The 12,625-nt window shown below is 45.8% G+C and overlaps 1 protein-coding gene across 4 annotated transcripts in view; it reads right to left on the bottom strand.

Annotated features, from left to right (window-relative positions):
• The window catches only part of NDUFAF1 (NADH:ubiquinone oxidoreductase complex assembly factor 1), a 52,447-nt gene that overhangs the window by 32,382 nt on the left and 7,440 nt on the right, over nt 1-12,625 (bottom strand). For 2 of the 4 annotated variants that reach the window (XM_030214088.1, XM_030214090.1), the window contains exons 2-3: nt 4,288-4,919; nt 3,326-3,511 (exon numbers count right to left, since the gene is read on the bottom strand). In XM_030214088.1, the coding sequence (XP_030069948.1) occupies nt 3,326-3,511; nt 4,288-4,797 (696 nt within the window). In that variant the 5' untranslated portion in view covers nt 4,798-4,919. The remainder of the gene's footprint in view (nt 1-3,325; nt 3,512-4,287; nt 4,920-12,625) is intronic. The other 2 variants (XM_030214091.1, XM_030214092.1) reach the window with 1 other exon arrangement.

Raw genomic sequence — 12,625 nt, 5'->3', positions numbered from 1 at the left:
CTATCTCTGGACGGCCTTTAGTTGTTCGCTTCATGAGAGGTCTGCTTTTGTCAAAGCCCCCGGTCAAACCTCCACCCGTGTCATGGGATCTCAACATCGTTCTCACTCTGCTGATGAGAGCTCCCTTTGCACCACTGAATTCCTGCCATCTGAAGTACTTGATCTGGAAGGTCATTTTCTTGGTGGCTGTTACTTCAGCTTGTAGGGTCAGTGAGCTTCAGGCCTTGGTAGTGCATGCACCGTATATCAAGTTTCATCATAACAGAGTAGTCCTCCGCATGCACCCTAAGTTCCTGCCTAAGGTGGTGTCGGAGTTCCATCTGAACCAGTCAATTGTCTTGCCAACATTCTTCCCCGTCCTCATACTCGCCGTGGCGAAAGCAGTTTACATACCTAGGACTGCAAGAGAGCATTGGCCTTTTACATGGAGCGAACACAGCCCTTCTGACAGTCCGCCCAGTTATTTGTTTCTTTCAATCCCAACAGGAGGGGAGTCACCATCGGAAAACCCACAATCTCTAATTGGCTAGCAGATTGCATTTTCTTCACTTATGCCCAAGCTGGCCTGACTCTTGAGGACCATGTCAAGGCTCATAATGTTAGAGCCATGGCTGCGTCGGCCTCCATTGAAGAGATTTGCAAGGCTGCGACGTGGTCATCAGTTCACACATTCACATCTCACTACTGCCTTCAGCAGGATACCCGATGCAACAGTCAGTTTGGGCAGGCAGTGCTGCAGAATCTGTTTGGGGTTTAGAATCCAACTCCACCCCCCTAGACCCATTTTTGTTCTGTTCCAGGCTGCACTCTCGGTTAGTTGATTTTTTTTTTTTTGTAAATATTTTTATTATTCCATGGGTGCAGTTACAGACATCATGAACAGGTTTCCGGTCAATCTTTGTTATGTCTTCGCCGTTGCAAGGCCCAACTGACCAATGTTAATTGTTTTGAGTGAGCCTGGTTGCTAGGGATACCCCACATGTGAGAACAAGCAACCTGCCTGTCCTCAGAGAAAGCAAAGATACTTACCTGTAGCAGGTATTCTCCGAGGACAGGCAGGCTGATTGTTCTCACAAACCCGCCCTCCTCCCCTTTGAAGTTGTTGTTATTGTTGTTTCTTGTTTATATGCTTTTTGATTAAACTAAAGAGGCACGCTTGCGCGGCGGTCAGGAAGTCGTTCGCGCTGCCCGTGCAATGGAACTTTCCCAAAAGACTTTGATTTTTATTTTGCTTGCAAAATTTGTTTGCCGATTCCTGGGCCGCCGTGGATGATGACCCACATGTGAGAACAATCAGCCTGCTGTCCTCGGAGAATACCTGCTACAGCTAAGTATCTTCGCTTTATCAAAAGTGCAAATGTACCTCTCAATTGTGCCCCAGCTCCACCCAAATGTCATTGTGAGCCACCTACACATGGACCATGTAAAGCTGCTTGTGCTTTTTTGAGTGCACACATATACCCCCCCCCCCAATTTTATAACAGCCATTTTCCTCATGCAAAACATGCTTTATGTGCACAAAATGCTTATAATTACCCCTTCAGCTTTGCTGCTTTTACCCACTTGATGAGAAACTTTAAATTTGGTGTTTCTGGTCAGCAAATTATTGTTATAGCATTTATAAGAAAACTAAGCCACATACAGGTTGCATACTTGTTCATACTCAGGTGCAGCATATGCTCATTTTAATGTCTTCAGAAAGATGAAAGATGGGTCTCCCACATAGAAATGTTGAACCTTAGCTAGATCTAACCCTGTGGCTGAACAACATATGAAGGTAGCTATTAAGGGCCCGATATTGAAAGATTTATGCTCCTAACTTTGAGAGTTCTGCTCATAAACTAGCCTCTGAAAATTTACTAGAGCTGGGTGCATACATTTTTACACAAAATTTCACTAAACTTAAATTTATGAGCACAAAAAGTGGTAAAAGGGTGTATTTAGGGCAGGGGAAAGAAGTTAGGAGCTTAGCACTGATTTTCAGTGTTAGCCTTATAAATTAGGCTCATAAAACTAAGCATGATTTATGAGCTTCTCACAGGTCTCCCACTTGGCCATCTCTCTCCTCTTCAACCTGTTCAAAATTCTACTGCATGATTAATATTCCGCCAGTGTCATTATGCTCATATTAGCCTTCTCCTCAACTCACTTCACTGGCTTCCTATCCATTTCCGCATACAGTTCAAACTCCTCTTATTGACCTATAAGTGCATTGACTCTGCAGCTCCTCAGTACCTCTCCACTCTCATCTCTCCCTACATTCCTCCCCAAAATTCCGTTCACTGGGTAAATCTCTCTTATCTGCACCCTTCTCCTCCACTGCTAACTCCAGACTCCGTTCCTTTTATCTTGCTGCACCATATGCCTGGAATAGACTTCCTGAGCCGGTACGTCAAGCTCCATCTCTGGCCATCTTCAAATCTAAGCTAAAAGCCCACCTTTTTGATGCTGCTTTTAACTCCTAAACCTTATTCACTTGTTCAGAACCCTTATTTTATCATCCTCACTTCCCTTATCTCTTGTTTGTCCTAATTAGATTGCAAGCTCTGTCGAGCAGGGACTGTCTCTTCATGTTCAAGTGTACAGCGCTGTGTACGTCTAGTAGCGCTATAGAAATGATAAGTAGTAGTAGTATGAATGGAAGGCCTACATTTATGAATACTCAACTGAAAAGTTATGCTCCTAAGTTTGCACAAAAATAGGGCAGAAAGGTTTTACTTTGGGACCCTTTTACTAAAGCACAGTAAGTTTTTGCACTTACCACACTAACTTTTGTGGTTAAGGAATGTAAGTGCAAAGCCTGCGTGGTAAACACAGAGGGGCATGCCCAGGGCAAGCACTTACCACACAGCTTAGTAAAAAGTCCCCTTTGTTCTTTGGCTAAATGACAGTTTGTTTTTATGCCTTGAAGATGTTCAGTTTGCAATTTTCCACAAAACTCCACCCCCCCCCCCCCCCAAAAAAAAAACAACAACAACATACAAAACAGTGTTAAGAGTACATACCCCTGATATTCCATATTTGGCCACATGAATACCAGGCCTATCTTTGGCCAGTTCAAACTTAACTGGCAAGTGATAAATATCGGCTTGGCTGGTTAAGTTTGAGCCGGTCAAAAATAAAACGGATATTCAATGCTGGTCACTGGAAATGGCCTGGCATTGAATATCCGGCTCAGTACCAACCAAGTTAGCCGGGCTAACTCCTGTGGTTTGAAAATAGGGCCCATTGTGACTAGTGACCTAGAGCATTTTCAACAAAGAAAGAAAAGGTCTTTGTATGACCTGCAGCGCAAACTTTCCTTGATGCTGCAAAATATTTTTACCTTAACATCCTGCCAATATGGGCCTCCTCGAGTAAACAGAAAATAGTTGTATAAATCATTTTTCTGGTGGGAAAAATACATCTCTGTACCAAGATTCACCATCCAGGAGCGACCATCACCACGTACACGCAGATGAAGCGAGTTAAAACTGGACCAATCATAGTGCTTAAGACGATTAAAGGCTGCCTAGGAAATGAACAATGTTGAATTAGCATGTTTTATCTCAGTATGATTCACAATGGTTCATGACTATTATTTCAAAAACAAAGCCTTAAAGTCTAACTGTCTTGTCATTACTGGTAAATGTCACTTATGGTTATATACCCCCTCTTTAAGTCTTTGTTAAGTCTTGTAAACCCCCTAGTCGTGGAGCAGGTAAATTTGAATAATGGAAGAAATAAATATATGAGTGTCACAGTTTTAAATAGGGTTCCCAAATAAACTCCACACAACCAAGGGATTTAGCAAGAAAAAAATATTAAAGGTTTTATTAAAGGGTAAAAGGGATAGAGGGTAAAATAAAAAGAAACACTTGTTGGTTATGTTTCTTAAATGTTGGTATCAATTTTTACAGGTTGATGGTATTAAATAAAATTAGTGCAAGATGTTAAATGCTTTGAGATAAGTTACAAAGGAAATAAAGGCAATAACAAAGACTTAAAGTCTTAAGTCTCTTGTCTTTTAGATTGTAAGCTCTTTGAGCAGGGATTGTCCTTCTATGTTTGAATTGTACAGCGCTGCGTAACCCTAGTAGCGCTTTAGAAATGGTTGTTGTTGTTTGTGCTGTTAGACAACTGTTATCTCTTCATCTCTCATAGAAACCACTGAAGATAATAATAGCAACAAAAAGGGATGACACACAATGAATGAAGGTAGGAAAAAAAAACATTTATCAAAGAGAAAGTGGTTGACTTGATAATATATTGAGGTGCATCTCTTTTCATCAGCTTAGTGCTACCTACCTGTGGCAGTTTGGATCTCATGGAACAGTACCCGCTGTATCTCGTCTCCCCATCACGAGGAACATTAGTGTTAAGGGTCCCACATAGTAGAGCAGTTTGGTTATTTTTACCTAGTTTCAGGTAAGCCTCACTTCTTCCTCCAATTTCCTGGTCTGAGGACACTACCCACTGTTCCAAATCCTGTTGGCACCGAAACTCCCAGAGCACCCTGGTCTGTTCCAGTATGTGTTCTACCAAGGGCCTGCCTTCTGGCCCAGTCCAGTGATCCACTAGCTCCTTCTTTAACAACCCAAAGTGCTTCTTTACCTCTTTAACTCCCTTCTGAAAATTAAAATCAATTTTTTTCCAAGGTGGGGTGTTGTCAGGAGGTACACCAGGCCTTCGATAACTGCTACTGTGCATTCTTGGTGTGCATTGGGCAAAGGCGAGTTTTGCCAAAGGACAGAAAATGTTCCACTGGTGCTCTGGAGAATAACCAACTTTGTTCAGCAATTTAAAAGTTAATGCCATACTGGCAAAGAGTTAATTCAGAAAAGAACCTGTGGATTGTTTTTTAAAGTAGTTTTACCAAGCTTCCAAATTCATCGGCAATAAAAATGCATTCCGTTGCAGCTCAAGTAGCCTCTGGCTATCTGAAACAGAAACAAACAGCAACATTGGAGAAGTTGAAGCTTAAACTTGAATAAGAAATGCTCTGCTTACTTAATATCAACCAGGTTCATTTCACTGAAGTAACCAAAGGAGATGATAAGCCATTAATAAAAAGACACATAAAAAATGTACATACTTAAAGGAAGTCCAAATGATTGGTTATAAAATATTTTTTTTTCTGATTCAAAGTACAGTGGCAATTGGAAAAATCAAGTTAATGCTGAAAGTTTGGGAGATGAAATTAGTAGGTGCTTAATTCAGTTTAACCAAGATCTCACTACAATCTGTAGATTTACAAGAGACTCAGAAGAAGAAATTCAAAACTAAAAACCTACTGTTCATTATTAAGGCTAATAAAAGTGAAACAGAGAAGAAAGCTGGTGTACATCCATTTCTCCAGATGATGAGACAACTTATACTGACCTGAGTCAGGGGAGTCGTGAGTGGGCCCAAGCTGGAAATGGAAGCCTCACCAATAGAAAAAGATCAGCATTAGGGGAGTGTCACACTCATTTGAAAGCTTTCTCACTCTCACACTCTTTAAGTCCTATTTCTCACTCATCAGAGCTTCAGTACCAATGCACTGATCTTGATCACTGCTTTCATGTGAGGGAAGCCTTAGAGAAGTAAACCAAGTGATCCAACCAGTAAGAAGAAATCTGAGCACACCTTCCTGCCTACTGCTTCCCATCGCCCTGTCCCTTTCCCCTTTACTGCAAGTACATGTGTTTGGAAACCAATGTACATACTTTTAACTTTTTAGACAATTTTCAGCTCAAAACAATTTACCCAAATTGCTCCCACTTTGTGTATATTATTTTAGAGGCTCCATTTTGTGTTTCCTTGATTCTTTTGTAAAGCAGTACTACATTTAAATAATTCTAGACTTATACCCTGGATGAACTGTCTGAAAAATCTCATTCTTTGGCCATCAGTCTCACTCCTTGGCATGGTAAATCTCACTCTATGGGATGGTTCACCCTTGGATCAGTTAGAAAAACAAATGAAGAGTCATACCTTACAATGCCCAAAGCCTTCAGGAGCCTCTAATCCTACTTCAGCAAGTGTTCAGTAAACATATGTGTAACCCTGGTTCTCCGAGGACAAGCAGGCTGAACATTATCACTGATGGGTCGTCATCTGCGACTGCCCAGGAGACCGGAACTAGTAAAAAAAAAAGTTGGAACTTTCCAGAAAGCGACGTTGCGCAGGGCAAGACGCACTGCGCATGCGTGAGCAGTTTCCCGGCCGCAACGCAAGCGTGCCCCTCAGTTTTCTTTCGTCCCCGCCTTGGGCAGTCACGGTTTTCTGTTTCGCTGCTCAGGATTGGTCCAGGAGACTTTTTTTCTAGCGTTCTACGCTCTTCCGTTTCATTCTCCCTTTTGTCGTCTTCTTAAAATTTTTAAAAAATAAAAAATTTAGATTTCCTTATATTTTTCTAGTTTTTTGTCACCCTTTTTAGGTTTCCTTTCTTTTCGTCACGGCCGTTTTTAGGCTGCTTGGCCGGGTCTTTTCCCTTGTTTTGTGCCTTTTTATCTGGCACCATTGAGTCTTTTGATTTAGCCGGAGCTCTTTTTCCGTCCATATCATCGAAGACTCCCAGCGGCTTCAAGCCTTGTTCTCGCTGCAACCGGACCATCTCAGGTACTGACCCCCCACGCGTGGTGTCTTCAGTGCCTTGGGCCTGGCCATCTTCCAGCTAACTGTAAGCTCTGTAAGTTAATGAACAAACAGACCCAAGTGGCTTGGGAGGCTCAACGCGAAAAACGTTTTGCTGATCGGTCCGGTCCTTCGACGTCGACATCAGTACCGAGGTTGGCGGCTTTGGCGTCGATGGAAGCAGCGACACCGAGAGACCAGGTAATGGCTGCCGAAAGACTGCATCGAGCTGGGAGCAGTGAGGCATCAAGTGGGTCTCCACCTGTCTCGAGGCCTACTGCTATGCAGGCCCCCCGGGACCGACCTTCGTCGGCCCCGGCCCCGAGGAGGCGTGAGAATTCCACTTCCTCCTCTTCGGTACCGAGGAGTCTCGATGATAGGCGTCGAGCGAAAGCTAAGAAGCACCATCATCGATCTCCTTCCATGCACAGTACCGGGAGCTCCGGGGAGCCGAGGGAGTCGGCACCTGAGAAGCGTCGGTGCTGGGAGGACCGCTCACCCTCCATACAAGAGGTGCCGATGCGTTGGTCGTCTGGCAGCCTGGTACTGGCTCTCAAGCCCCCTCAGATTCCAGCACCGACTCCTGCACCGGCCCCCCAGCCTTCTCCGATGGAAGCTCTCGACGAGCGCATCAGGGCCCTTCTTCCAGGGCTTCTGAAAGGCTTGCTTCGCCAATCTGCATCGATGTCGGGGGGGTGCTTGTGCCTTCCGTAGCAACTGTAGAGGCGGCATCTGGGCCATCGCCTGCAAAGAGCTCACCGTCCTAGGTACGGCGTCGGCTCTACTTCGACGTCGGTGGAGGAAGCTTTGCCGGAGTCCAGGCAAGAGTCGACTTCTCGACACCCCCCACGAGGTCGTCGATCCTCAACGTTGAGGCAGGCTCGGTTTCAGGCTGCTCTTAGACAGCTTCTGTCCGATACCGAAGATGAGCACTCGTGGGAAGAAGAGGAAGCCCCCAGGTACTTTTTGGAGGAGGATTCCTATGGGCTTCCCTCTGATCCTACTCCACCGATTGAAGCAAGGATGTCTCCACCTGGGAGTCTTTCTTTCTCATCCTTTCTGCGGGAAATGTCTAAGGACATTCCATTCCCTATGAAGGTTGTGGATAAGCCCAGGGCTGAGATGCTCGAGGTCCTGGATTATCCTTCTTCACTTGCAGAGGTTGCAACGGCCGCCTTGCATAATGCATAATACACTGAGGGAAGTGCTTATGCAAAATTGGTCTTGCCCTCTCTCTAATCCAGTGGTCCCCAAAAAATCCGAGTCCTAGTACAGAGTCCATGGAGAGCCTGTAATGGTGAAGGCCCAACTTCCTCACGATTCCATGGTGGTGGACTCTGCTCTCAGAAGAGCCAAGAGTACTAGAGACTATGCCTCGGCGCCCCCAGGCAGAGAGTCTAGGACCTTGGATTCTTTTGGGAGGCGAACGTATCAGGCTGCTATGCTCACTGCCAAGATCCAGACTTACCAGCTCTACACGAGCATTCACTTACGGAACTCAGTGCAGCAACTGTCCAGTTTAGTTGAAGCACTTCCTCCGGAGCTTGCTGCACCTTTTCACCAGGTGGTCAGGCAGCAGAAGGCATGTCGCAAATTCCTGGCCAGGGGGTCTTACGACACTTTTCATGTAGCATCCCGAGTAGCTGCTCAAGTTATAGTGATGCGCACACTCTCATGGCTGTGTGTCTCTGACCTGGATCATAAGACCCAGCAGCGAATGTTCCTTGACAGGGGGATAATCTCTCTTGAGAAAAAGTAGAGGACATGGTCGATCAGATGAAAAAGCATCATGACGCCATGGATTCTCTCTCCCGCCGGACGTCTTCTAGGAGGTATTTTGGAGGGAGGAGGAGTGCTCCCTATTCCTATAACAGGTGTAGGTACACTCCTGCTCCTCAGCAGCCACTTCAGGCTCAGTCCCAGCATGCACGTTCTCGTCAACGCCATGCGCCTAAGGCCCCTAGGGCTCCCCAGCAAAAGCAAGGGACAGGCTTTTGACTGGCTCCAGTGCAGCATAGCCGCAGGAAAAGTGTCCGTACTGGGCGGCTTGCCTGTCGGGGGGAGGTTGATATTTTTTCACCAAAGGTGGTCTCTTACAACCTCCGGTAAGTGGGTTCTTCAAATAGTCCGGTTAGGATACACACTCAATCTGGTATCCAAGCCTCCAAATTGCCCACCGGGAGTTCAATTCTTCAGCTCCCAGCACAAGCAGGTACTTGCTGAGGAACTCCGCCCTTCTAAAGGCCAATGCGGTCGAACCCGTTCCACCAGGGGAAGAAGGGCTGGGATTCTATTCCAGGTACTTCCTTGTGCAAAAGAAAACAGGGGTGATCCCATCCTAGACCTAAGGGCCCTGAACAAATTCCTAGTCCGAGAAAAGCTCAGGATGGTTTCCCTGGCCACCCTTCTTCCCATGATTCAGGAAAACGATTGGCTATGCTCTCTGGACTTAAAAGACACCTATACCCACATCTCGATACTCCCAGCTCACAGGAAGTATCTTTGATTTTGGTTGGGAACTCGGCACTTTCAGTACTGTGTACTGCCCTTTGGTCTCGCGTCTGTGCCCAGGGTTTTCACAAAGTGCCTGTCAGTTGTCACAGCATCGCTACGCAGACTGGGAGTGCATGTGTTCCCTTATTTCGACAATTGGCTGGTGAAAAGCATCTCGGAGGCAGGCGCTCTACAGTCCATGCGGATGACTACTCGCCTGCTGGAGCTACTGGGGTTAATCAATTATCCCAAGTCCCACCTTGTCCCAGTACAGACATTGGAGTTCAATGGAGCTCTGTTGGACACAAGGACATCTGGAGCTTATCTTCCCCAGGCGAGGGCAGACAATCTCCTGGCTCTAGTGTCCTCGGCTCGAGCGTCTCAACAGATCACAGCTCGGCAGATGTTGAGACTCTTAGGGCACATGGCTTCCATGGTTCATGTGACTCCCATGGCATGCCTACATATGAGATCAGCTCAATGGACCCTAGCTTCTCAGTGGTGTCAAGCCACAGCGGATCTAGAGGATGTAATCCATTTCTCCACCGACTTTTGCAATTCCTTCAGTGGTGGACCATTCGATCCAATTTGACCTTAGGACATCCATTCCAAATTCCTCAGCCGCAAAAAGTGCTGACGATGGATGCATCCCTCCTGGGGTGGGGAGCTCATGTAGATGGACTTCACACTCAAGGAGCTTGGTCCTTTCGGGTTAAAGGGTCTTCAGATCACTCCTGGAATTACGAGCAATCTGAAACGCTCTAAAGGCTTTCAGGGATCGCCTGTCCAATCAAATCATTTTAATTCAGACAGACAATCAGGTTGCTATGTATTACACCAACAAGCAGGGGGGGCACCGGATCTCACCCTCTGTGTCAGGAAGCTGTCTGGATGTGGCTTTGGGCTCACCACCATGGACTGTTTCTCCAAGCCACATACTTGGCAGACATAAGGGTCATTCCATGCCAAGTGGTCTAAACCTTCCCACTATCATGTCTCCAATTTTGTTCAAATTTTATCTGTTGCGCGAGTCAGGTGTTAAACAAAGTTTCCCAAAATTTGATGTCTCTAACTGCAATAGTTGCAGATCTAGACCCCCTTTTCTGAAAGGTTGTCAGTCCATGAGCGCGCGACATTTACCAAAATGCCATTTTTGGGGTCTAATAAAATCCAAACACATTTATAAGAATGGCTAAAAAATTCAAATCCTGTACAGTTTTTGATGCTAATTCCGATGAAATACATTTTAACATTATGGATGCAAAATCCAGTCAAACAAGTTGACTCAAAGTGGGCATCAAAATTGGTCGCAACTCATTGGAACATATTTGGACCAATATTCAGACCGCAACAACTTCCATGCAAACAAAGATATGGACTTGATTTTTTGAACAAGCATTATGCTTGTGCTGGACATAATACTGCCAGATTTGCAACTAACCAGCATCTATAACCGCCCTGCAGGATCTCTTCAAAGTTGGCACTGTCAGCGCAAATGGTAAAATGTACCAAAGTTCAAAGCCAATTATTAAAAAAGAGTCTGCCTGAATCAGCTTGTGAACAGTATCATCTGAAAGAGAAAATTGTGCTCTACAACACTGATATGTTTTTGTTTTGCTCCCTGTCAAACCTCCACCAGTGTCATGGGATCTCAACTTCGTTCTCACCCAGCTGATGAAAGCTCCTTTTGAGCCACTGAATTCCTGCCATCTGAAGTACTTGACCTGGAAGGTCATTTTCTTGGTGGCTGTTACTTCAGCTTGTAGAGTCAGTGAGCTCCAAGCCCTAGTAGTGCATACACCTTATATCAAGTTTCATCATAACAAAGTAGTCCTCCACACTCACCCTAAGGTGGTGTCGGAGTTCCATCTGAACTAGTCTATTGTCTTGCCAACATTTTCCCCCCGTCCTCATACCCGCCCTGGTGAAGACAAGTTGCACACCTTGGACTGTAAGAGAGCATTGGCCTTTTACGTGGAGCGGACGAAGCCCTACAGACAGTCTGCCCAATTGTTTGTTTCTTTTGACCCTAACAGGAGGGGAGTTGCCATCGGAAAATGCACCATCTCTAATTGGCTAGCAGATTGCAATTCCTTCGCTTATGCCCAAGCTGGCTTGACTCTAGAGGGCCATGTCACAGCTCACAATGTCAGAGCCATGGCTGCATCAGTGGCTCACTTGAAGTCAGCTTCTATTGAAGAGATTTGCAAGGCTGCGATGTGATCATCAGTCCACACATTCACATCTCATTACTGCCTTCAGCAGGATTCCCCACGCGCCAGTCGGTTTGGGCAATCGGTGCTGCACAATCTGTTCGGGGTTTAGAATCCAACTCCACACCCGTAGGCCCATTTCTGTTCTGTTCTAGGCTGCACTCTCACTTAGTTGTATTTCTTTTCAGATCAATCTCAGTTATGTCCTCGCAGTTGCGAGGCCCAATTGACCAATGTTCATTGTTTTGAGTGAGCCTGGGGGCTAGGGATACCCCATCAGTGATAATGTTCAGCCTGCTTGTCCTCGGAGAAAATGAAGATACATACCTGTAGCAGGTATTCTCTGAGGACAGGAGGCTGAACATTATCACAACCCACCCTCCTCCCCTTTGGAGTTGTTCCTCTTATATATATTTTGCTTTTTACTAACTGAGGGGACACGCTCACGTTGCGGGAAGCTGCTCATGCATGCGCGACGTCGCTTTCTGAATCTAACTTTTTTTGACTAGTTTCGGTCTCCTGGGCCGTCGTGGACCCCATCAGTGATAATGTTCAGCCTGCTGTCCTCGGAGAATACCTGCTACAGGTATGTATCTTCATTTTCCCTCCAGACAGTCCTGGAAGCCGGCTAAGCTCTTTGGGTCAGGCACCCAAACCAGGGCACACAAAAGATAAGAAATTAGATCTTACCTGCTAATTTTCTTTCCTGTAGCCTCTCCAGACCATTCCCAATGAGTGGGTAATATACTCTCCTACTTGCAGATGGGGAGACTGAGAACTACTAGAGACCAATGAACAGAGTCTGGAGGCATTCCCACAACACACTGGCAAGGAAATAGACTAATTGAGGTGAAAGGAAGAAATGAGCTTCAGCACAAATGAGGGAACTGGTGTTCCTCGAAAAAGAGAAGGAAGTGCACCCGACAGGACAGAGCCTGCAACTTGGAGATTTGACGGGCTGATGTAAAGGCCAAAAGCTGAAGACAAGGGTTCAAAGGGTGCCACTACGAAGAAGAAGGTATCTAACACCAAAGACAAATCCCACAGCACCACCACTGGACAAACCAGAGGCCCTAAGTACTTAAGTCCCTTAAGACCAAATCTGGATGAAGTGCAACCGAACGGCCCAGAATCGGTCCCTGAAAGGATGACAACACCGCCAGGTGAACATGGATAGAGGAGAGGGACAAACCCTTCTCCAGCCCATCCTGCAATAATTGCAACAGCTCCAGCTTGGACAACCGAAGGGGTACCACACTAAGGGTGTCACACCAGTCCTCAAAAATGCACCACAAGCGAACATATGCCAAGGAAGTAGATCT

This window comes from Microcaecilia unicolor, chromosome 9, assembly GCF_901765095.1.
Source record: "Microcaecilia unicolor chromosome 9, aMicUni1.1, whole genome shotgun sequence".
NCBI classification, from domain to species: domain Eukaryota; kingdom Metazoa; phylum Chordata; class Amphibia; order Gymnophiona; family Siphonopidae; genus Microcaecilia; species Microcaecilia unicolor.
The sequence above is the reverse complement of the archived record's forward strand: the minus strand, read 5'-3'. Positions and strand labels throughout refer to the sequence as shown.